The following is a 26,429-nucleotide window of genomic DNA, read 5'->3' as shown; positions in this document are numbered from 1 at the left end:
TTGAGGGAGGATCACATAAAAAATGGGTTGAGACAGTGGATATGTAGTGTATATTCCTTTCAATTCACTTTTGAAAGGAATACACATCAGTTTTGTTGGCAGTTTTGCAGGGGATTTTTTCTTGCCATAAGTTACAGGCAGTGTCTCAAATACATGTTTTTATGAGACACCCTTCGACAATAGCCATGGCTTACCGGCTAGACAAAAACACAGGCTAAAAGAATATTTACCAATAGAATAACTGTATGCATGTACATCTGGCCCTCACTGTTTGCTCTGATTAAAATTTCACTTTGCTGATTTCTTGTATTTTTCCTAAACAGCTGTGTGTATTTGGGAGATCATGAGTCGTGGTCAGCAGCCCTTCTTCTGGCTGGAGAATCGTGATGTGATTAACCAGCTCGAGCAGGGAATCAGGCTGCCCAAGCCAGACCTGTGCCCCCCTGCCCTCTACTCCCTCATGACCCGCTGCTGGAGCTACGACCCCAGCGAGAGACCCACTTTCACTGAGCTTGTCTGCAAAATCACGTAAATTTCTCTCTCTCTCTCTCTCTCTCTCTCTCTCTCTCTCTCTCTCTCTCTCTCTCTCTCTCTCTCTCTCTCTCTCTCTCTCTCTCTCATCCAGGCTTGCTTTATTGAAAGTTTTTGACCAAAATATAATTTTCTAATGTAAAGAATATATGAAAGATTTAATTTCAAAATGCCTTATAGATCACATTCAAAATAGTTTTTTCCATGATATATTGTTGGGAGTGGACATACAATGTATCATGGAAAATTACCAATGCTATATTATGAGCAATACCACTTTTATAGGAGAAATAAAATGTTTTCCATTACACATCAGTGGCTATTCTTTTCAAAAACTTTTCTGAAATTGTTACAGACATACAGATTAAACTTTTTCATACAAAAAAAATCTATATTGTTTTTTGTCAGTGATATGTACAGTTTCTCCAGTCATATTTGTGTGTTCATTATTTTTTTTTAAGACTGAATTGAATCAAATTGAATCCACAGGAATCGTTTGTGAAAAGAATTAGATTTACTTATGGTGAATGTTCTTTAATCTTACTGTCAGAATTTGACACCACTTTTATTTTGCATTACTTCATTTTTTAAGTCAGACTAGTTGTCTTTGCATTGTTTCTGGCAGTAGATGCTAACCTGTGCTTTTTGGAATGATGCAGTGATGTCCAAGCGATGGAAAGAGAGTTGGAGGCGGAGAAGGAGAGAGACAGAATTCGTGCCAAGTTCCCAGAACCCAAGATCAAAATCAGCGAGCCTCCTCCAAAGGTAGCCATAGTTCTTCTTCTGCTGAGTCACTCCCTGTGAGTTCTCTCTACATTAATATATGTCTGTCTCTTTCTGTGTGCAGCCCTCGAGACTGAACTCTGGGCGCTTTGGGAACGCTCTCAGCATTGGTCTTCATATTCAGGTAGTGTGCTTATCCTTGCACTACCAATGAACATTGGCTGAAGTTTAGGCTTTTAGCTTCTTAGGAAATTGAAGAAGGAAAATGGACTTGATCTGATCTGCCTGTGCATGTGTATGTGTATATATTTCGATGTAATGTTTTGTCTTTTACCACAGCTTAATGAAGCATTGTGTGCCAGTTCTCCAGACCTGGCCAGTCCTTGTGAATATCAGTCTCCTGTAGACTCCACGAACAGCCTCACAGTTCCTACCATGGCTGCCCGTCGTCTCAGTCTGGGAGTAAGACTACGTCTCACCTTTGATGTTTAGGTTATAGTTGTACATGAGCTGTCACTCGGTTTTGCTTTTGCAGCAAAGATTCCCTGCCCTGGTCCTGGAGAAGCCTGTCCTGCTTTTTTATTGCTTTCATTTACAGCATTTAGCAGACACTCTTATCTAGATTGTCTTACAAAAGTGTTTTACTTACTTTATTTTACCTGGGAATCAGTGCTCTTACCTAGATAGTCTTACCTAGACTTTTAATAAGTGCACTTCGACCCTCTGGGTACCAGGACAGAGAAGAGTCTTGATGCTTGTCTTCTGTATGTCTTAAAAGATAGAGGGTTGAGGTGCTTGAGGCTTGAAGGGCTTGAGGTACAGTCAGGTTTTGACCATTGTAGGAAGGGGATGGTCCAGTTATGGGCTTTGTATGCAAGCCAAAGCATCAAAATTTTAGATCATATGCAAGCAGCTACAGGAAGTCAGTGTTGGTGAACTTTGGAAGATCAAAGACAAGCCATCCTGCTACATTCTAGATTGGTTGTAAGGGCCTCATAACCCACTGAATGAGCACCTGGGCAGCTTTGCTAGTGAGAAATGGATGAATCTCTTGGAAGCTGCGGAGGAGCAACCTGCATGACTGTATCAGATCTGAGAATGATAACTGGTCACCCAAGGTCTAAACCGAGGCTTCGTACATTTTCACACCAAGTAGTTATTGAAGAAGATGACAAGATCACAGCAAGGATCTGTACTTCCAGGGTTGAATAGCACCTCTGGCTTGTTAATCCTTAGCGTTATTGCTGCTGTTTTGCTGGGTTCAAATGTAATTATGTAAATTATGTAAAAATGTAATCATTAATTACATAGTTATGTAATGAATTAGTTGATTTAGATTCAGCACCAGTGGTTCCCCATTCGGAATCTATTTTTAAGTTTTGATTACATGAACACAACAAAAATGGAAAATATGTTTTCCCTTCCTGCAAAACAAGACTACACAATCATAACCTTTTACAATCTGTACATTTGGCTGTTTTTGTCTGTTTAAATTAACTATGAGTAAGAAATAACTAATCAAATTACAGCATGCTTTTGTTACAGCTGGCGATAACCATGACTTCTAAGGGTTAATTAGCTGCTTAGTTGAATTGTATTAGAGCAGGAAAAAATATGCATGTCAGGGGCATTCCAGGATATCACAGCTCTTTAGTAACTGTAAAATACCTTTATACAATATAACACTACCACACACACTGATCTATACAAATACTGTTATTACTTACATTGTGGAATGTAGAACCATAAATTCTATTCACCTGCAATTATGCAATATTTTTAACTGAACCCCCTGTATGTGTGAAAGGAGGGGGAGTTCGTTGTCGGCCCATCTAGTATGGAGGATGCACAGCGCCTTTGGCAGGCTGAGAAGCAGCGGCTGCAAGAGGCTATAGTGAAACAGAAAGAGGAGATGCTGGAGGACCAAAACTGGTTGGACAAAGAGGAGAAACTTTTGGTGAGAAGGCAATGTTTTACTACTCCTTCACTCTCTAACATACTGAACTGTCTTTACATATTAACATCACATGCACAGGCTCAAAAAAAAGGTCTGACTAGGTATTTAGATCTCAAGTGCAAAATCAACGTTATATAGTTGAAGATATGGTGGCATGGTAAGATACGATGACACTTAAATCCTCAGAAGACAGGCTTTTTACCAAGAGCTCTCTTTGAATACTCTTTCAACATGCTCACAGTCATCAGATTCATCTGTGTATGGAAGTAGTCCTTTTATTTGCAGTTATACATTTCCACCAGATGGGTCTCAAAAAATCCCACATGCCCAGATTTTACATATTGTAGCTTTAATGCTTATAATTTGTGTTGAATTGGGCTACTTTTGTTCATGAGAGTCTCATGGTGTGCATTGTTGTTTTTTTTTAAGGACCCCAAGACTCAGGAGAAGACTGTTGTACAGTTGGTAAGTGGTCTTTAGTCTGTCCTTGTAGCTCCTGTTTTGTCAGGTACACATTCAAAATTTGTGCACTTTGTAGATGTAAAATTACTGACTGTAGCCCCTCTGTTGCTGCAAATTTATCTGTATACGCAACGGAAAGGGACCACCATGATACCACCATAGTGGCATGTTTTTTATATATATTGTTTTCTTGTTTTCTTGCTATATATATAAATACACACACACACACACACACACACACACACACACACACACACACACACACTATGGGGAAAATATCCAATATTAACATGATATTAAGTGGTGCTCAATAACTGAACTGGCATGTTTGTTGTCACTGATGATATTTCTGTCTTTCTGCATTCTGGATATCATAAGTAAATGTGTATTTTGTCAAACACTTTTGCATTTGCAGTGGGGTCCAAACATTTTTTTTTTTAAAAAATGGAAATGCAATTTTTGGAATAAAAAAAAAAAAAGAAAATTTAACAACTAACATGAAGAAATATTCAATAATCTGCACTATTTATAGGTTGCTATCCAAATATTTTCAATAGTAGCCTTTTGACCACACAGTATATTTTAAGATAGATACCCAGCTTTGAGCATAGTCCTATTGACCTATATCACTTTATTAAAAATTGTAATTTCTTGTTTTCTTACTGTCTCCTCTTAGCCACCAGACCCTCCGTCTAGTCAGGGTAAGCCTTCCATACTGTCCTAGTTGACTCACTACAGCAGTGTTCTTTGTTGACTTGCCCAGAGGACAATGTGGCAGCCCAAGAATGAAATCCATAACATACAATATATAACATAATACAAAATGTTCAGTTATAAACACTGTAATCTACATTGTAGCCTGTAGAAAACGGCTAGCTGCATAATACACATTGAAACCTGAAGATGACAAAATGCAAATACATCCACTAGAGTATTCAGGCTGTTTGCAGTCTATTGAAAAATAAATTTCTTTGTTATCCTTTCTTTGACTTCCCTAACTTTGTCTTTTAAACTGCCATCATAGCTGACCCTCAGAAGCCTCCTGCAAAGCCCCCAAGAATTTCAGTGCAGGTAATGAATGCACAGATGTACATTTTAAACAGACTTACACACATGTACATGTTTTTATGACTGCTCGGCATTTTAAATCTGCTGTGCTGTTGTGCCCTCTCTTGTCAGCCTGCCCCAACAGCAGAGTTGGACCGCTCAGAGGACAAGGTGTATCAGTATGTCATGGATCTGGTTAAAATGATCGTGCAGCTGAAAAACGATGTAAACACACTGCCATCCTCTGAGTACATAACCATAGTCAAGGTAACTCTTCAAGGTTTTAAAACTCCTTAAAATCCCAGACATAATACATGCCACCACTTCTTATTCTGTGTGTAGTAAAATTTTGGATCTGGAACTGGCAATGGGTCAATCTAATCGGATTACAGGGTTAAGTGTGCACTGACAAGGTCGCTATAGAAAATCTGCTGTACCTGCCAGTGTGAGTTCTAGCTTGGCCAGACCTACACTTTGGACAATGCAGTTTGTCCAGACACAAACTAGAGGCAGAGCTTTATAATAAGCTAACAGACATGCTGACTCATAAACGTTGCATTCTATATCTGGATAACATTGAGGGCCAGTTTCCTGGATAATGATTAAGCCTGGTTCTGAAACACATTCCAATCTATGGAGGTTATTCATTCCGTATCCGTTTTAGTCTTGGACACAGATGCCCAGCCGTATCTCTGGAGATGTCCTCTCCTGCGGAGTTATCTAATATAATGGTCTTAGTCAATATTGTAGGCTTGGTCATGTTTTTGTACTGTGGTCTTTCATATTTTTTCTTTCTTCCTCAGTCCGTTGGAATGTCATTGCGGGATCTGATTCACAGTGTAGATGATATCCTTCCATCTCTGCATGGTTCTGTAAGAACAGAGGTAATGTTTATACTTAGCCACTGTCTCACACTTTTGCCTTGGAGACATGTTGCCTAGTTTATTTTCCAATTTTCTTGCCTTTATATATTCTTTTCTATATCCTTATATAAAACACAGTATTTATTATACTTATTCAAACATCCTTTCTAAACTATTAAAAAAGAAGGGATTCCTTTTTTCTTGCCTGGAATGGCACTGGCTTCTTCACCATTATAAAATGTTTATATCTTTTATTTTACCATTTTTTCATGCTAGTTAATGTTGTAATGAGTTTATATGTTCATTCCCTTTTGTGCCAGCTAATACAAATATATGTTTATTGGGTGCTTTGTTAGGAACACCTGTACATTGTACATAGTACAAGAACTATTTAGCAGCTCATTAGAAGATGACTAGGAGTGAGTCAAAGCATCAATATGAGGGTCTTATGGTACCTTTTTTCAGATTGAGGGCACACAGAAGCTGCTGAATAAAGACATGGCAGAGTTGATCAGTAAGATGCGGCTGGCCCAGCAGAATGCCATCACCTCTCTGAAGGAGGACTGCAAGAAGCAGATGCTGGCAGCAGCTCACACCCTGGCCATGGACGCCAAGAACCTGCTGGACGCTGTGGACCAGGCAAGGGTGCGCGCCAACCTGGCCAAGCCCAGACCTGAGGATGCAGTCTCCCCAGACACAAACTAGAGATCACTTGGTTCATTTTAAGCTAACAAACATGCTGACTCAGAAACTTGGTATTCCATATCGGGATAACTTTGAGAGCCAGTTTCCTGGATACTGATTATGACTGGTCATGAAGTTATTCGTGTGGTATCTATTTTAGTCTTGACAGAGATGCCCAGCTGTATCCCTGAAGGTACACTCTCCTGCAGAATTTAACTCCAAGAAATCCAATCAGTGTATAAAGGACTCAAGAAGCGTCTTAAAATTAGTTGGATATGATATATTAGGGAACTAAGCTTTGTAGTTGGGTAGATTTCTTGGAGCACTGCTGGACTTAATCTACAATGTGTCTATATGGTGCATTCAAGCATGTTTTAATGTGATCAAAATCCTGCTATAGTAGGTTGCAGTGTAAGGAGTTTTGGGAGTATTCTTAAAATAGTGTCAGCACAGGACCATGGTCATCCCATTTCTACTCTCATTGGTCTAAATGTGTAAATCAATCGAACATTTCTTGTATAAATTCATACATCCTTTCTAAATTATCGAAAGAAAGGATTCAATTCTATTGTATTCATGCATGGAATCACATGCTTATTTTTAGGAGCTATGAACTTAAGCCTTAAAAGTATGTTTACCTCACACCTTTACAAATCTCAGTGTTGCTGTGTTCTAAAAGACTAAACTAACAGTGTCATTAAAAGGTATTGTGTCAAAAGTGAGTGCTTTCTTAGTACATTAAGCATTGCAAAAGATTTTAAGTTTAACTCATTTCTGGTTTACTTTCTTTTGCAGTATACCAGATCATCCAGAGAACTCATTTTTATAGATAAATTATCCACAAGACTATTCAGACTCATTTCATTTTTTCCAGTTTTGTCAGCATCTTCGCCTTTATGAACCATAATTATCGATTCCCAAAGGCCTTTTCTGCCCATCTATCTCTATCTATAAAGTACAGCAAAAGTCAGAACCCAGAGATGTATTTAAATTCCAGTCAAAGGGGCCATTAAGTACAAGTTATTCATGTTTCACAAAACATATCTGAGGAGATTAAATAAAAAATAAATGTTCATATGGAAGTAAAAGAGAAAGAAGTGAAAAGCAGGAGTTTAAATAATTATTAAAAGATGTAAAGAAAATGGAACTTCTATCAACCAGGCAACACCTGGTTGACCAAATCTGTCACCATCAGATAAACCGTACTTAAAGCTTCTGTCTTTGAAAGAGAAGGGAAAGTCAAGCAGATCTGAAAAAACCGACAACTCAGTCAGACAACTGTGTGTCTGACAGGATGTGTAGTTGTCAAAAAGCTGTTACTGAGAAACGGAAACAGATAAAAATAAAATATTTTCAAATCAAACAAAGACACTGTTGGTGTTCTCAGAAGCTCAACCTTACCTCAATGTTACTGAATGCGTTCGTAATTACTTGGACTGATGAATCTAAAAATATAGCTGGATTACTTGGATCACGAAAAGCAGAAAATGCAACTAACTTTTAAGACTGAACTTTGCAGGTGTGCAAAATGTGCCTACAGATTTTTTTTAATCTGAAAGGAAAGGAAAAGTCTGAAAGGAAGTCTGCTGAGTAAAACAGAAGCTGTAATAGCCGGCATATAATGGGATTGCATAACTTAAATGGCTGACTGCTAATCTAACAAAGAAATGATGAGAACAATGTTGCCTACATTTTGGTGCTATCACCATATTTGAAAACAAAAGAAATCGATCTTCAGATGCAGACCAATGTAGGATTATAACCTACACTTCACTGCTCCCTGAGGTTATGCCAGCACTCATCGCATCCTCTAAGTCTGACAGCCTCAGAACCTGATTCACTGATCCATGAGTGCCAGAGAGAGAGATAGAAAGACTGAGAGGGAAAGAGACATTACTCACAATTCTTTTTTTAAGGTGCCACATTTTATTCAACAGTATTCACTGCAAGGTTGTACATTCAGTGATAAGTTTGCTCTTGGCTCATGTGCAGCAACCACTGTTCACTGAATTTCTTACTCTTCATTGGTCTTTTTCTTCTGTTGAAGGAGCACTGATTTTCCCTATGATTCCTCCACGTGTAGCGTTCTTTCACTGCTTATTCTGATGTGTTCTCACAGTGCATGTACATGTCTATAAGTGTGCAAGTGGCCAGGCTCTAGATCATGCCAGCTAGCCAGGGGGGGAGGAACAGGCCGATGGTGCCCAGTAGACACACAATGATGAACATCCACAGGAAGATCCGATCAATCACCATGGCAACATACTTCCAGTCCTCTTTAACCTGTGCCAAAAGATCAGGGAGATCAAATTGAGTGGCTGGCTAGACTACAAAAGGATAAAAAGTCTAAAAACTACTTAACTATTATAATAAAAATCAAAGAATGGGCAGCTTGAGATTTTAAAATTTCCTTAATTTATTCAAGTTATACTAACATTTAATTCCATCATGTTGGTAAAGCCAACAAAATAAAGTTTAAGATGAAATTAATTTGAGAAAGCAGTGACTCAGCCACCACAGCCCTTCATGGTCTCAAGTCTAAGAGAAGCATGGTTGACTTCAAGTTCATTTGACAACATAGGCACAAAGCACGCACGGTTTAAATGGATGGTTGGGGTGGCCAGTGTCCTTTCATAACAGTTCTGCAAACTATTGACATTCTTTCAAAAAGCTTTCTGTGTCACCTGGCATGCTTTTCCAATATGCTTTAAGAAGCTAAATGTATGCTGAACATTTGTTGACTGCTGAAAATTACTTGCTGTGTTTTTTTTGTTGTTGTTTGGTTGTTTGTCTTGTTTTTTTTTTTTTGTTTGTTTTTTTATGTCTATTGTAGTAATGAATCTTATTTTTGTCTTAGAAAAGAATTTCTGGCATTTATACTTAAAGGAGCAGCTTGGTGAAAAGTCTAATTCACAGTTTTTCACTTACTCTGGGTGTTGTCAATTAGCCAAGACATGTCTGGCATCCAAGTTTTGCTTCTTTATTTCAGCACTGGATCTACAAGGCTAACACTGCCAAGAAACAGTAGAAGTCAATAGTCACCCAAATCTTCTCCTTAAATACATCCTTCAAAATTTTTCTCAACCCACTGTTTATCCAGATCTTCCAACTATACTCAGCTGTTCCTTAAGGTTGTGCAGAATTCTCAATATGGTTTACAACAATGTATCTCTCAATATGAACTTAAAAATTAACGAAACCTCACAGTATAGCTGAATACTGTGGGCAATACTATGAAATATGGATACCACAGATCATGCTCACAATTTCTGTTGTTTCTTTTCATAAATAACTGTTAATCTTGCATTTTTAAATGAAAGGTATTAAGAAATATAAATTAAAAACAGTGAAATAATAATTACAATCTAGAGTTTGTCCATGCACATGAAAGGGATATGGCTTCTAGGTGGGGTGGTGTAAATTGGTTCGCTGGGATCAGATACACGATGAAGTTTTGTTCATTCCTATAGTTCTCACTAAGTATATACTGTGTTCTAAATCACAATTAATTGTGAGACTTTGTGAGTCTGTGAGACTTTAATAAAAAATGTTTGGAACCAAACTTTGGACACCAAAGATGTCTTGGCTGACTACATCTGCAGTAAGTAGAGAGTTGTATAAATTAGATTTTTTTTTTTACATCATCATCATCGTTAACCACTTAGTCAAGATAGGGTCACGATAGCAGTTAGGAGAGCAACTTCCTCCAGCTTATTCCAGGGGACCCCAAGCCGCTCCCAGGCCAACTTGGAGATATAATCCCTCCAGCAGGTCCTAGGACGACCCAGGTGTCTTGTCCCAGTAGGCTGTGCCTGGTACACCCCCACCGGGAGGCGTCCAGGGACCATCCGGATCAGATGCCTAAACCACCTCAACTGGCTCCTCTCTAACAGCTCTATTCCGAGCTCCTCCCAGATGACCGAGCTCCTCACCCTATCAAGCATAGTGTAGCCCACCACCCTGCGAAGACAGCTCATCTCCGCCGCTTGTGTTCATGATCTCATTCTTTCAGTCATTACCCACAGCTCATGACCATAGGTGAAGGGTGGGATATAGACCAACTGGTAAACAGAGAGATTCGCCTTATGGCTCAGCACCCTCTTCACCACTACAGTCTGGTACAGTGACCGCATCACTGCTGCCACCTGTCCCAGCCTGCGGCTGGTTTTACAATCCCTTTTCCCATTACTCATGAACAAGATCCCCAGATACTTAAACTCCTTACCTGGAGTGGGCATGACATACATTTTTTCACACTATTTCTTAAAACCCAATGATCAAAATTTCTTTAAAACATACGTTCAGTCAAGTCTGTTCAAGCTTTTGACTGCTATCGTACATCAGCACACATTCAGCAAAACACTTACACTGAAGTCGGCATCTTCTGCTCTTAAATGGTCTGCTATGTAGTGAACCCCCTCCAGTGCCTGCATGATGCTGGGAGACAGAGGGGACCTCTGGTGGTTTTCAGTGGGCCGCTTGGTGTGGTTAACTCTAGCTCCTGGATGCCTGGAGTTTGGCAGACAGGTCATGCCCCCCTCCTGTCTGGGCAGAGCTCCGTGCGATGGTGGTGGCGTGGAGCCTGGTGGCCTGGGTGAAGGAGGACGAAAGGTGAGTGAAAAAGCAGAGGAAAGAGTCCCCAGTTCCAGATCTTCATAGCAGCAGGTCCTCGACTCCTCCCTGAACCAGCTGGCTGAAGTGCTCAGGCAGGATGCTCCAGGAGCTCGTGACCTCTGACCTTGCTGCAGGAGCAGCAGCCTCTGCCTGCGGCGGCTGTCAGGTGCCGGCCTGCGCATGAAGAGCCAGCGGGGGATGAGCTCCAGGAAAACGGCATGTACCCAGCGTGGCATCTCATGGGTGCCAGGTGAGCGGTGGTGGACGTTCAGCACAAAGACGGTGATGATGATGGAGAGTGTGACAAAGATCATAGTGAAGAGCAAGTACTCGCCAATGAGCGGGATGACCAATGAGGTGGATGGGATGATCTCTGTGATGAGCAGGAGGAAGACAGTCAGTGAGAGAAGCACAGAGATGCAAAGAGTGATCTTTTCTCCACAGTCTGAGGGCAGGTAGAAGACCAGCACGGTCAGGCAGGAGATCAGCAAGCAAGGAATGATGAGGTTGATGGTGTAGAAGAGAGGAAGGCGGCGGATGATGAAGAAGTAGGTAATGTCTGGGTAGATCTCATGGCAGCAGTCATACTTCTTGGTGTTGTAGGTGCCTACAGCATTAATGATGGCCCACTCGCCACTCTCCCAGTAGTCCTTCAGATCCACTGTAGTTTCCAGGCGCTCCAGGTCAATCTTGGCCTTGTCGTATGTCCATGAGCCAAACTTCATCTTGCAATTTTGCTGGTCGAAGGGGAAGAATGTGACATCAATGCTGCAGGAGCTCTTGTAGATGGCTGGGGGGACCCAGCGCACTTTGCCAGTGTAGAAGAGATGGGCTTTGGTCATGTGGGTGACAGCAAACTCCCCGTCAGCACTGAGAAGGAAAAACAACCAAATATGACTTCCCATTTTAACATTTAGAAATCACAGTTATCAACGGGGAAAACAAAAGCACTAAAACAAGCTGAGATATTCTGTCGAACAGGCAGATTCAAACATTTCTATTGATAAAGTTTTTAGAAACAGATGTTTTGAAGTAAAAAAAAAAAATTAACATCAAAAAGTTGTGCAGACTCCAACGTGTGGATCCCTGTGCATGTAAGCTGAATTGAAAATATACCTGCAGATTTCTTTGACAAACTGAAAACAAATCTCCTGAAAAACATGAAAGCTTCAATAAATTAAAAGGTTGGACACAATAAATACAGAAAATGATATGTTTAATTAAATGTATGTTTTACTGCTAATGCTGAAAATTTATTGTACTTTAATGACATTTAATGAAAATTTACTAAATGAAGAGTGGCTAAGACTTTTGCACAAATTCCATAAATGTGTAGCCAAAATAATTGCATCTCTAAGGATTAATAATAAATAAATGCATCTCTAAGGGTTAATATTGAAGAGCAAATGATATATGCCTAAGATTAAAAACATAAACACAATCACAACTTCTAATACAATCCTCGTAGTTTTTGTGTTGTTTTAAGATCCTATTTTGAACAATAAGCAATTGCACATCACCATTTTCTAAATCATAAATTAGACATCTTAGTGTCATGTATTGTTGAAGGTCCCTTGCTAATGCTACTGTCTCAGAACCAGACAAGACTAATAATTCTGCTGAGGAAATGACGAAGCTCTGTGCTTGTCAATGTAGATATACAGACTTGCATGTGGCATAATGACTTTGTTTAATTCAGCACATCATAGCAAAAAACTTTACCTCCAATAATATAATTTGGAGCTAGTTAATGACAATAATTATGCAGAACTGCAATTACAACAAGCACATAAGTGGCAGCTATGGGGCAAATCATAAAGGATTAATCATCCATCTGGTGCACTTACAGCTATAATTAATGCATTTCAGATTTTTTTTCTCCCAAAGACTGATCCCCCAGTGACAAAAGGGGTACGCAAGTTCAAGTGACACCGCGCTACCACTGAAGCTGTAATACCACTGAAGAACAGCAGGTGGTGGTCTTTTGATGTGTTGGAAAAGACTTGGTATCTGAGAGAGTGTAATAAATATGGCATTGTATTACAGCAGTGATAACATAGCAGATAACCTCACCTCACCTCTGGAATGCCCGTGTGGGCCGATTCAGCATTTTACATGCCCTACACAGCATTTGCAGTCATCATCCATCACCTTGGTCCTGGTTTTCTTACGAATAAATGGCTATATGAAAAGATTTTTATGTCTTACATTTTTCTTTCTGTGGTTAGTTTAATATTACTCACTTGTTGTACAGCACAATGTCTGGAACCCAAATGAGCTCTGATGGCACCCTGATGGATGTCACATTGTCATAATCAGAAGGTTTCCATCGTAGTTTGTAGTCATTCCACTCCTGGAAGATCCAAGAGGTTATTACTTTCAGTCTCATCTTTGTGTAGATTACTGCTTTGATCTTATTAAACAAGATAAATGTTTGAGCCACTGCCTTTCATTCTCTCATTGTCATAAAGTGTGCAGTCATCATTTTCCACAGGGTAAGCCTATCTGTATGTACACAGAGGAAGACACGGCACTGGTGGATGCTTTCTCATACTGTAATTCTGTAGCAACATCGTCTGATGCACCTTGTTTGTTTTGTTTTTTTAGTTTTTTTTATGATTATTGATTCAAGACACAGAATTCACACCTATATTTTTAATCACCGTCTTCATAGCAGTAACACAGCACCATTTTAATGCACATAATAAATTCACAACGTGATCTAGCCTGGCTAATGTACAGCCTCCACGCAGTTTGGTGAGTTGTTACAACTAAGCTACACAAAGTAAATATTTTTGGACTTTGAACAGGCCCATATTCCACATTTCTGCTTACATTTGATCTTTTTTCCTTGAGGTTCACTTATAATGTTGGTGTGACTTACTTAGAAACAGTCATCACTCATTTTTACATGACCATTTTCCAAGCTCTGTTTATACCTCAGAATTAAGAGGCTGGGTTTTTTACTGTGCTTTTCAGACTGTTACCTGTAAATGACCTCTGTCCTGATTGGCTGCCCTGCAGTGTGCCTCAATCAAAAGGCAGTCCAGGCTAAAACACTTTTTAGAACTTCAGCATAAGTGGGCAGAGCTAAACTGCTGAATAAGTGGATGCATGTAAATGGATTTATTTTTGTCTGTGACATCACAGAAATAGTGAATCCCAAACAGGATGTTTTTGCATCTTTGTTTTCATAAATGGACTGTATGGACCAAAGAGTGACTGGTATGCTTAGAAACTTTAACAGTGTTTATATATTACAATAATCTTTTTATTACAAAAAATGTGATGATATGAACCCTTTAACTAAAAATATGTCAATCAAACATTTCAGTTACTAATATTTGCTGTTCTACTTTGTGATCAAAATAATATAATATTTTGATGCATACATTTTTATGTGTTTTTGATTGGAGTGCATATTTGTCTCAGACAACATTTAATTGTGTTGACTTCACTGTGTTTATATCAATCTACCTTACTTTTCTAGCAAAATTTACAACTAGCCCCCCCAGCCCCAGGCTGTTACACATGCCTATGTGGTAAGTTGTATCATTTACATTCACACCACTTTTGGCTTAATTAATAAATTGTATTATATTGAGTCAAAATCACATGTACAAAAACAATAATAATAATAATAATAATAATAATAATAATAATAATCGTTATTTATATAGCACTTTTCATGCCGGTGGCCGCTCAGAGTGCTTTACAAATAGGTGATAAAGCTTAACCATACAAGAAGAAACTATGAGTTTAATTTAAAATCATATAATAAAAGGACACAGATTAAATTATAAGATACATATCAATAGATGTAGAGTTTTAATCAAGTACTAATTAAATAGATATATTTTTAAATCTTTCTTAAAAGTGAGCACTGAGCTTAACTGTCTAATAAAAGGTGGAACTCCGCATGTCAGAATCATAATAACTTAAAGAGGCTTCTCCACATTTTCTGTATTTTATGGAAGGTGTTTGCAGAAGGTCAGTATCTGCAGATCTAAGATTATGCATTTGAACATAAACAGACTGGTATTTAAGGTTTGGTATATGAAGCTTTAAAAGTGTCTGGAAAAGCCCCTTCTGACAGAGAGTAATTTACAATAGTTAAAATTTTAAACATTTTATTTTAAACATAATCATATAAATCAATAGCCTGGCTATTGCTCCGTTATTATTGCGTTATCATTGCACCGCTATTAAAGAGGACACTGCTCATGCGCAAGACATTGTGCTTTATTAATTAGCTGTAGTTGGCCACAGCCATGTCATACATAAAATAATTTTGACAAACAATTTGCTCAAAGCTAAGCTACATCCTGTGGTTTGAGACTTAAGACTCATTAGACTCAGTACTTCCCAGTCTACACAGAACACAGCCAAGACTAGCCAAGAGCCAGTCCTTAAAGAAATCCAGCAAATAAATGCTGCAGAACAATTACCCAAAAATTAACAGACACACACTAATGAACACGCTGCAAAATTTCTAGTGATAAAAGTGTGAGAAAAATGTATGTGCCTTATGTTCCCCTTCAGCACATCACTTAATATTAATACTAATTCCACCCTCAACCTAATTCAACAAGATAAAACAAACTGAAAAGCAGTGGAGGCATTGTTTACGCATTTCATTTTCTAAATACATTAAAAGTGAAAATAATTGACTCGCCTGTTTCAGCCAGACATTGGTTGTCATCATCTGGTTCTTCTCGTCCTACAGAGGACAGAAAGTGGAGAGGAGAGAGAGAGGAGAATAGTGAGCAGGACAGTATTATTCAGAATTCTGGTCCTGCTCCAAGAAAATGCTTTGGTTAGCGGAGGGTCAGAGCTACTTAAAGCGCATCTTCAGCACCATCTTAAGTCTAATATCCTTGATGGACCATCTTCATGGAACATCTGATTCATCAGGGATATCAGGTTAAAGGTCTGTTAATGTGGTTTGAGGGGAAGTAGATGTTACTATCTTTATAAAATTAACATTTCCAGTGTGTCACTGAAGGATTGGGACACTTCAAAGTAGATCTGAACTTTCCTTGCCCTTCGCTTTATCCTTTCTAATTGAATGTGAACGGAGGCTAAGCGAGAGTGCATTGTCAGAACCACAAGGTATTTGGCTTACTGCAGCTGAAGAAGATCAGATCAAAGACTGCTGTGTAGACATTCATCAGGAGATACACATCACAGCTTAAAGGGTAACTCCACCGTTTTTCTAAAATGTTGACATAACTCAGAGTGGTTTGATATGCTGTATGATAATTATTCACAGTGGTGGTGATTGGAACCAGACGTCTGAAGAGACTAATGTCTCTGATAACTCCCTCACAGAAAGTTATTATATATAGCAGTTAGATACATGCTGTCTGATGTTGGTTACATTGTTTTATGACAGTTCTGTGATCAGATTTTAGCTTAAATTTTTATTACTAAGTACTTAATCCACTATTTTAACCCATTCATGGTGAAAGGGTACATGAATGATGTTGCAAGGCAAAATAGTCCCTGGTGAAAACCTATTTTATCAGATGTATAACAATTTTATCATCATCAACATTACATATAAAAACTCAGAAGACACATGTAGGTCCACTGGTGGTTTCGATCGTAAATAAAATGGCTTTATTTGTGTTGTAGACATGGTGACACCTGGATCCCATCACCACCACTGCAAAGAAATCTGAGTCTGTTTCTCTATAATGGACCATTCCACCACTTTGAAGGACTTTGTTTACATCTCAAGGATTTTATTTTTTCAAAATGTTTTAATATAAAAAGGGGTGGACTTCCCTTTTTGGTAGATTTTGAATGTATTAACAAGATGTAATTCAGATTATGTCAGCATATCTGTGTCATTCATAGGTTCCAAGGAGTATTATATGTGAACATGCTACAGTTTCACAGAGTGGAACAACAATGTTTCTGAGTGTAGTAACAGTGTTGCAGAATATGATCTAATATTACAGTTACAGGATTACCAAAAATGAGGCACTGAATGCAGAAAAGCATTTAGGATGACATTTTTTTAGCTGACCAACTTAAAAAAAAAAGCTTATGGCTTCAAATTTAACTGAATGTTTTTGGTATTTGCACATGAAAAAGGCTGTTTACACACATCTGGATTCATTTTCTATTGTTTGTATTACCTGATGGACTACAACTACTGTAAACTTCAGAGGGCACATGCATAGAAAATATTAAGTGAATTTTGGGCATATATTTTCATTTTTACCTTAACTGAAAAGTGAAAAAAAAAGCATTAAAAAGGTAAACCTGTAAGTTCACAATCTGTTCCCTGCATTTTGACAGATGCAGTTTTTATATTTACTTAATTTTTTTTTACATGCATCTTTAAATTTATCCCCTAAGCATTCAACCTAAGTTTAACAATATTGCACTGTACACTACAGCCCTTATCATAAGTGTGACACAGTCCTCTGTATTGTGGCACATCAATGCAAAAGATATAGGAAAATTCTGAAGCATGTCATTTGGAAAACATCAATGACAATGACTGATTATTAACAATGGCAAAAAGTTATAACAATTAATACTAAAGCCAGGGTGTGAAGCCAGTATCAGTGAGGACGTTGAGAAACCTATCTACAGAGGGAGCATTTGACTGCTGGTCAGGTGACTTCTGCACAGTGGAGCAAGCTGACTCAGCACGACATACGAGAGGACCAGCATGTAATATGCAGCGGCAAATATTTGTCTGAACACATTCATGGTTACGTTCCAAGAGCATCTTAGGCAGACATGGGGCCACCAGAACAACAAACCAACACTCAGTAAGACGTCTTAGCCAAGTCACCCATAAAGCTGGACAACATGAAAATATACTATGGTTAATATTATAAAATATGTTACAATATGCTTTCCTGAGAATATCTGGATATTATAATATTGTCAGCACTTCTCAAACACTGAATAACTACATATATTGATAAAAAGACATGGACACCAATTGAGATCCTGTATCAACAACCAAAGTACAGCAACTACATGAACTGTATCGTAATTAGTAACTTATTTTAAGTGTTTGGTTTGTCCTGTTTTGTCTTATAGCTACACAATGTAAATTTTGGGGATCTTTTTAGTGGAAAAGTGTTATGTGGAAGAATATTTTGTAACATCAGTGTTTCAGACCCCTGAGTGGATGATCTAATGATTGCAAGAGCACTGAAAGAGAATTCAAAGAGAACAACACTTGGCGATTGACCATCTGATGATGTAAGTGAATTATCAATTATTGTTATCATACCTTCAGCGGTAGAATGTCGATTTTGCATTTAAGACCTATATATCAAGCTGGACTTTCTTTTTGAGCTTGTTAAATTAATCTGCAAAAAAACACACAACGTGGTTCAAAAAACTCCCATGATGTCTGACTCGTTGCCTCTGACTCAGTAATGCTAAAAAAACGTGCATAGTGCAGCTTTAAGAAGCTTTTTATTCATTCCAGTGTTCACAAAGCTCAGGAAAACTAAATCTTATGATGTGTAATGTGTATTGTGATTTTATATTTTTGCTCCTAGTCTGATTTTGCTATTCTCTTTTTAGCTGTTGTTGTTAGTAAGAAAAAAATGTACATGCTGTGATAGTTACCACATCGATGAGCTGGGCGATGGACAAGCCGAATTTAACGATGACAACGTCCGAGGTATTTGGCACAGGCCGGGACCACTTGTTGTAGCCAACAAAAAGCTTTTTGAAGAGTTCGTCCTCTGCATGTGAATGAGTCTTCTCATAACAGGAAGCTGCCAATGCAAAATAGATAAACAATAAAGAGACATATACAGTTTGGGCCACCTGTTCAAATTCATTTGGCTCATTTTCTAAGAGAAAATCCTTTACAGGGAACATATTTTAATGCACAGTTAGTGTTTATTTGCTGACCATGTTGGGAAAACAAATATTAAATGTGCACTGTCAAAAAAAACAGTATTGTATAGGCACATTTTTGCTCATCAAGGTACAAACAACATAAACGTAGCCTCAAGAATTAAAACAATTATCTTAAGGTTCAATTGAGTATCAATTGAGTAAACATATTTTGTTTTTAGGGGAAAGACATGTATTTGTACCTTTTCATAATCTAATGTTTTAAAACAAATGAAATAAAAACTCATCATGGCATCATGGCAAGATTAATCAAGTCAAGATAAAAGATATAATTGCAAAGGAAAATAGTACAATTACGTTCCCTAATTAAAAGTACTGAAGACGTATCCTTGAGGGATCCACCCCAGTGATAGAGGGAGAACCACCCCAGTGACAGTTTATTTGTTTTTGTGAGTTACAGTGTGTTTAATGACATTTTATATTTATTTCTCAATAAGTTATATTCTGCAAATAAATTGTGTTTTATAGGTATTTTATAGAAAACAGCACAAATTAGAGATATTTAATATTTTACCTTATCATCTTTGATTTTATTGATGTTTTTAAATATACACTAATTCCAAATGTGATGCCTGGAACACATTCCACAAAAGTTGGGACAGCGTCAATGCAAGACTAGGGAGTTGATCAAAACACCTATTTTGGAACTTTTCACAGGTAAACAGGTAACAGATAACAGATTTACAAACCATTGCTGTCTGATTTCATTTACATTTTCCTGCCCCAGATTTTTAGAACTGAGTTTGTGAGTCTATCTTTGCTTATACAATGTAAAGATTTGCTCAATGTAAACATTTGTAAATGTACTATAATGTAAAGAGCAGTTGGCATTTTCAATTTGTGTAAAAACAGCAGCAAAATGAGTGATATATGATATATGACAATGTTATAAGAGGCTCCTACAGTTTATCTGGAATAGGAATTTAAAGTCTGCATTACATGCTATATAAACTTGTTATATGAACATTTTGCACAGACATGCATCGCTGACATCGTAGGCACAGGTGGTTAGATCAGCAGTGTGGAGCCTTTGGAATCACACAGAAGTCAGCTTCATTTCCACGTCAGCTTAACAGATTAATGTCACTTGCACATTTTTATTTATTTATTTTTTTTGTCACACTCACCTCATCCTTCAATTAAATGATAAGGGATACTCATTTTCTCTGCAAGCAGTGCCCGTAATGTTCAGGCATGATAAAGTATGTGACATTATTTCACTGGTTTTATGCGAACGATTGAGCCCAGTATCAGCAGGGTGATATTTCACTTGTTGGAATGAGCTTAAGGAATCCACCCTCTCAGCATCTGAAAAAGTTGGATTCGGATTTATCCCCTATGGAATGTGTATTCTGTCACTAAGCTTCAGTGTAATAGCTTAATTTAATTTAAAGTATGGGAGCAAAAGGCCATTAGGAGATGTTCAGAACATGCTCCATCTTTGTATTTGAATGTTATGAATATAGGCAACATCCAAAATTCCAAAAAATCTCTATGTCTGTGGATTACTCTAATCATTCCCAATTACACATCTAATTGCCTTAAGATGGTGAGCTAACTGTTTACAAAAGTTGCCTATCTAGCTTTTTCTTTTCTCTGCTTGTCCTTTTTATGGAAATTAATGCAGTGGGAAAGATCCTGGATTATTCACTGCCATTAACATAAAATGAGTAGGAGGTTTTAACTTGGGCAGCAGAGAAAAACACATTTAGAGATCAACTCTCCAAGTTATCCATAAATATACACCTCAAAAGGACTCTTACTACATTTTGTTTTATTATTTAAAACATAAATCATAACTCATTGAAACAAGCAGAGAAACTGGGTCAAAAGTGTAGATTCTGACCGTTCCGTCGATGCCACACTTTTATTAATAAGTAGAGGACATCATATTTTACTCTGATTGGAATTTGATGAAAAGTTGTTGTTGCTTGTACAGTCTTGTTTTGTGATAATAAATTTATCCATTGCATATTTGACTTTTTTTTCATTGTTTGACACCAAAGTGAGGAAAAAAACATGCACAGTGCGGATTCCAATGTGTCATTTCAAATTGTAAATCAAACGTTGATGTAATTAATTATGGGTAATGCACAGTGTTATCAGAATAATATTAGTAGCAGATTTTGCCTAAAAAAAGTCACATAAGCATCAGACAAAAGTTCACATTTCACAGACATTTAAAACTGACATTTAATTTGTATTTCATTTATTTTAGAAGAGCGGAATGTTTAGGCAATGTTGTCTGCAAAAAATGTGGTAACACTTTATTTGGAGTGGTCCTTTGTAGACGATTGATAAACTCTTAACAGATTATCCGTAACAGATCTACAACATATCAGTGAAGTAGCAGTAGTGAAGCATCTGAATACACTGAAGTAAATATCTTGTAGATGTTCTGTTGATACAGTTGTTACATTATATTGGTGTATTGTCAATATGTTACTTTCAATAAACAAAACCTAACCCTAAGCCGACCTTACCCAAAACCTAACCCTCACCCTGGCCCTAATCCTAACCCTAACCTTAACCTCAGCCCAAAACCTAACCCTAACCCTCATATGTGTTTGGCATGTTACTGAGAGTCAGTTGAGTGTTTGCTTCATCTAAAAAGAACCACTCAAAACAAAGTGTCACCAAAATGTCTGCATTTTATTCATTTGCATCTGTAACCCTACAAAAAAATAAATGTTGTATTTCTCTGTAACTGTAATCAAAGAGTATTTATTCTCAGTTTTCTGCTTTTGTAACCGTTGTATGTAAAATTTGAAAGACCCCAGTCAAAATATGAGTTTTGTTGATTTTTTTATGGGAAGTCACTTAAATAAAACATTTTTCTGCAATTTTAAGAGCACAATTTCTATTTTGTAGCTGTGTTTAACATGTTGAGAAAAAAAGATGCAACATAAAGTCTAAAATGTACTGCAACCCTTGCACAGGCCACATTTTTAGTGTTCTTTATTTTGATATGTTATATTCAGCAAATAAACAGTAATTAGCCATTAAAATGTGCAGAGGTGTGTTCTCTGTAGAGGATGTGTTCACCTATTTTCACTTAGAAAATCAAGCACCCAAACTTTTGCATACTGTACCTGCAGATATCAATCTTGGCAGATATGTACATATAATATTTTGAGTTTCAGCAATGGCCTACAATGTTTTTATCAGTGCATCACTATTAATTGTATAACAATGTAATGATATAGCTTTGTAATTACATATCGATATTTAATTCATGTAAACTGAATGTATAACAAAACAACTATAACTCTAGTGCCAATGCCTCTGTAATTAGGTAATTATGTATTTAAAATCATTATGTAATGTTAATTAAATGTATAGTAAAGAAAGTCAATGATAGCGCTAAACATCTACAAGTGAGTGCCTGCATCTTTGAAAGGGGGTCCATGCTTTATGATTCTTATGTAGGCTACTTGTGCACCTGTGACGTCTGCCATGCCTTTATTTGACCTCCTTAATTTAGAAAGAAGCTGTTCATCTGGCTACCAGCTTACTGGCCAAATTCAGACATTAGCTTTGAGCCCTGTGGACCAAGGCTGCCTGCAGGATGCAAGGCCTGACCACCTGGGCCCTGGCATGGCAGGAGGGACTAGTGATTTACTGGCTCTGGCACTGGGCTCCCTGGGGACTGACCAGCTACTTGATGACATCTCTATTACTGCACACCAAATCAATCTCTGGCTTAAGAGCAGTATGCCATTAATGAAGTCAGGCTTACTGCACTGCGGGAGGTATCAGGAAAGCCTAGAGTCATGACCATAAGGGATTTTTGTGAACATACAGGTGATTGCTAGATGTTCTTTGACAAAGAGGACTGGACAGTTCATGCTTGATGTTTGTGTAAAAAATATGAAATACAGCAAATATTTAAATAATGTTAAATAATACAAGAAACAACAATAAAACTAAAGACACAATTAGAGATATAGTAAGTATGCTTTTTTTCCACATGTGATTTGTATGCAGAGCAATAAAGACCATGAGGTCCTAATTAAGTATGTGAACCATGCTTTAGTTCTGCATGTTTTCCAGACCAGAAAGAAACATGCATAGGGACTCACAGAGCCTTCCCATGGGCTGCATCAATGCCCCACATCCTACAACACCTGAGACATGACAGTACCCTGAATACTTTTGTCTCTTTCATAGCTCAGTGAAAGCTCTCCAGCAGACAACAAATGAACAAGTTCTTTCAGCCAAAGTAGGGCATTGCTGAAATACCCATAGTCAGTCTCCTTTAGGGTGGGTTCAGGTAGAATCGAGCCATTAAATAATGGGGACACTTTAAGAAATTTGTGTTTATTCCAATTTTAGCTGCTTATTAGTCCGTTCATTCTAAAGGAGTGATGTAAATAGATTAAATCAATTCCAAAAGCCAATTTAGCTCATTGGGAAAAGTTCATTGTTACAGGGATATGTGAGTCCCATGACACCTATATAACAAGTTGTCCCATTTCTGTCGCATTTTACCATAGCAACCTGCCCAATGTCTGTCCTATTTTACTATATAACATACTGTCCCATTTCTGTTTCATTTTACTGCAACATACTGTGCCATATGACAGTCTGACCACTATAAAAGCTGTCCCTTGTGGACACTCAACACACTGTTTCTCATGACTATTTAATATACTGTCCCATATGACCATCTAATATATCGTCCTTTATGACCACATAAAGGTTGTTAAATAGACTGTCCAATTTGACTGTCTAATACACTGTGCCTTATGAATACCTAATGACCATCAAATGACCATCAAATACATTGTCCTATATAACCACCTAATACACTGTACCTTATAAGCACCTTATGACCATCAAATACATTGCCCTATATAACCACCTAATACACTGTACCTTATAAACATCTGATGATCATCAAATACACTGTCCCTTTTGACCAACTAATACACCATCCCTTATGACCACATATTGACCATCAGACACACTATCCCTTATGATCACCTAATGCATTGTACCTTATAAACACCTTATGACTATTAAATACATTGTCCTGTATAACCACCTAATACATTGTACCTTACAAATACCTAATGACCATCAAATACGCTGTCCCTTTTGACCACTTAATACACTGTCCCTTATGACCACATATTGACCATCAGATACACTGTCCCTTATGACCACTGCCCTTTATTATCACATAATGGCCATCAAATACATTGTCCCATATGACCACCTAATACATTATCCCTTTTGACCACCTAATACAGTCCCCTATGACCAAATAATGACCATTAAATACACTGCCCCTTATGACCAACCAATGCATGTCCCCTGTGATAACATAATGACCATCAAATAGTGTCCCTTGTGAATACCTAATGAATACTACATATACCGTCCTTTTTGACCACCTAACACACTGTCCTTTATGACCAACTAATACTTTGTCACCTATGAGCACATAATCCATCAATCCATCCATTTTCTAAGCCGCTTTTCCCTCAGGGTTGCGTGACACAGGGAGAACCTGCAAACTCCACACAGAGAGGATCCTGGATCCTGGGGAATCAAACCCAGGCCCTCCTCACTGTGAGGCGACAGTGCTACCCACCGCGCCACTGTGCCGTCCTATGAGCACATAATGACTATCAAAAAAACTGTCCCTTATGACCACATATTGACCATTAAATACACTGTCCCATGTTCTGTCCCATATTGTCAATCCTCATTCTGTGAATAATGTCTGCTGGAATGTAAAATAGTAGTGGCAGAAAGTAGTAAAGTACGTAAAGTTGTAAAGGTCCTGTATCTTGGAAAACCAATTTCCCTTCACTGACAAAAAAACGTGGTGCTGTATACATAAACAATATATAAGTATCAACCTGTACAATCTTCTCCCCAGTGGATATTAGGGAACTAAACTGCAAAATCATCTTGATTTGAATTAATTGCTCTTGTAATGTCATTATTGACATATCTACATATGTATTTGCTCTTCAGTTCACAGCAGTTTAACTTGCCTGCTCCCAAAGTTATAAGGGGTGTTTCAGCCCAGATGACTTTTTTAACACGGCCAATCAGAACATGGGTCATTTACATATTGTCACTGATGCACAAAAACCTTGTGCATTGTCCACTTTTGTTGTTTTTACTTTCTTTAACATTACTATTCGTACTGCATTAAATGACCTGGGATAGTGAAATAACCTGGAAAAAGAATACAAGAAAGTGTAGATATGAGCCCTTTAAAGACCTGTGGATCTCATTATAGTCGGTCTGTATGGGTTTCAGTCAAACAGCAAAACGGGGATTCAAAAGCTGACCTGATCTGTAAGAAAGCAGCCTAAACAAAGTAGTCTGACCATACATGTTATATTACATTTATACATTTTTAAAAATATTTATCAATATTATACGCCAATATGATAACATATATACTCCCTTCCTATCTCTTGAGCCTAACCACATCAAATATAAACAAATAAAGGACGTGCAGTATTAATAACGTGAACGTGAATAAGGGTCATAAAGAAAATGACATTTTCATTGGAAATAGGTTAAATAAGTCATATCATACTCTTCTGTCTGTACATTTAAGCTGAAGATAACAACTAAACTAACAACAGCAGCACAGCAGAGGCTTATAAGTAACACTGGTACTAACTAAACTGTTCATATTTAAGGCAAAGTGAGCAGGAAACAAACGTGAGGAGCAGGGAGAAAGTAGCCGTACCGCACTTCCAGAGGATGATGAAGAGCAGAGCGCTCCTCAGCGGGATCTGCCCCGCGCGCTCCATCCTGTCTCCTTCTTCAGCGGTGCGAGGCTGACATCAGCAAGTCCTGCTCCATCCCGCCCGCGCTCCGTCCTCAGCCCTGCACGCGCCTTGCGGAGCGCGCGTGGAGAACCTGCTGTAGCCAGACTAGCGCGTGCATTGTGGAGCTTTGGGCAGTCAAACACAGTCTGATCGCACCAGCAACCCGACACAGCCGCTGATGCTTGTTCAATAAACGCACGTGAGCATCCTCCTGAGTCTTGTAGCACGCGCGCGTTTCAGTTAGCACGCACCGTGACAGCCTCGGCGTGCGGCTCTGCCCATACTCGCCTCGCTCGCTCTCCTCTGTCTGCGCGTAAAGACGCACCGCAGCCTCTGAGCACCTGTTCGCAGGAAGACCTGCTCAGCGGAACTGATGCCGCTGTTTTACAAGTTTAACACTGAAGCCGCTCCCCGTTCACGCGCCTGTTTTCAGGACCGAGCGCTCCCTTCTGCGCGCCTCCGCTCGCTCTCGCGCTACTGTCTTTCCCATCTGTCCATCCGGAGTGAGGTCAAGAAATGGAGGAGTGGCCAGGACTCTAGTCAGGGGGCCACAGGATTTCCCCACTGCCACTGGGTGGAATACCTGAGCTATTATTGAGAGAATTTAACGAGATTGTTATGAAAACTCACTCAATGTTAATAAATAAGTAAATAAATAAATAAATAAATAAATATCCCAAAGATACGTTGCTATTTCACGTGATTATTATTATTAGTAGTAGTAGTATTGGTGTTGTTATTATTTTAATAGCAGTATCTATTTCATCACTTATCTTTTTCGTTGTTTATTTATTTGTTGGTGGTGGAGGAGGAGGGATAAATTGCGAACCTCATAAAATA

General features: G+C 38.3%; 2 protein-coding genes across 3 annotated transcripts in view; one reads left to right on the top strand and one right to left on the bottom strand.

Annotated features, from left to right (window-relative positions):
* The window catches only part of ptk2bb (protein tyrosine kinase 2 beta, b), a 32,159-nt gene extending 25,043 nt beyond the window's left edge, over window positions 1–7,116 (top strand). For both annotated transcript variants that reach the window (XM_017710495.2, XM_017710494.2), the window contains exons 21-31: window positions 324–528; window positions 1,191–1,296; window positions 1,379–1,438; window positions 1,594–1,716; window positions 3,062–3,211; window positions 3,641–3,676; window positions 4,350–4,374; window positions 4,698–4,744; window positions 4,853–4,987; window positions 5,524–5,604; window positions 6,049–7,116. In XM_017710495.2, the coding sequence (XP_017565984.1) occupies window positions 324–528; window positions 1,191–1,296; window positions 1,379–1,438; window positions 1,594–1,716; window positions 3,062–3,211; window positions 3,641–3,676; window positions 4,350–4,374; window positions 4,698–4,744; window positions 4,853–4,987; window positions 5,524–5,604; window positions 6,049–6,288 (1,208 nt within the window). In that variant the 3' untranslated portion in view covers window positions 6,289–7,116. The remainder of the gene's footprint in view (window positions 1–323; window positions 529–1,190; window positions 1,297–1,378; window positions 1,439–1,593; window positions 1,717–3,061; window positions 3,212–3,640; window positions 3,677–4,349; window positions 4,375–4,697; window positions 4,745–4,852; window positions 4,988–5,523; window positions 5,605–6,048) is intronic.
* A 1,063-nt stretch (window positions 7,117–8,179) lies between these two features.
* Window positions 8,180–26,073, bottom strand: chrna2b (cholinergic receptor, nicotinic, alpha 2b (neuronal)). Its single transcript, XM_017710496.2, has 6 exons — window positions 25,508–26,073; window positions 18,490–18,641; window positions 15,557–15,601; window positions 13,125–13,234; window positions 10,635–11,751; window positions 8,180–8,550 (listed from the first exon to the last, which is right to left on the bottom strand). The coding sequence occupies exons 1-6, from the start codon at window positions 25,569–25,571 to the stop codon at window positions 8,425–8,427; spliced, it is 1,614 nt and encodes a 537-aa protein (XP_017565985.1). The 5' UTR covers window positions 25,572–26,073; the 3' UTR covers window positions 8,180–8,424.
* Window positions 26,074–26,429: the final 356 nt, after the last annotated feature.

Source organism: Pygocentrus nattereri, chromosome 4 (assembly GCF_015220715.1).
Source record: "Pygocentrus nattereri isolate fPygNat1 chromosome 4, fPygNat1.pri, whole genome shotgun sequence".
Lineage (NCBI taxonomy): Eukaryota > Metazoa > Chordata > Actinopteri > Characiformes > Serrasalmidae > Pygocentrus > Pygocentrus nattereri.
The sequence above is the reverse complement of the archived record's forward strand: the minus strand, read 5'-3'. Positions and strand labels throughout refer to the sequence as shown.

Coding starts and splice junctions, on each gene's coding strand:
- chrna2b (XM_017710496.2), bottom strand. CDS start 25,571: ATGGAGCGCGCGGGGCAGATCCCGCTGAGGAGCGCTCTGCTCTTCATC. Junction 13,235..15,556: donor CCAATGTCTGGCTGAAACAG/GCGAGTCAATTA, acceptor TGGATCTTCCAG/GAGTGGAATGACTACAAACT. Junction 11,752..13,124: donor GACATTGTGCTGTACAACAA/GTGAGTAATATT, acceptor TTTCCTTCTCAG/TGCTGACGGGGAGTTTGCTG.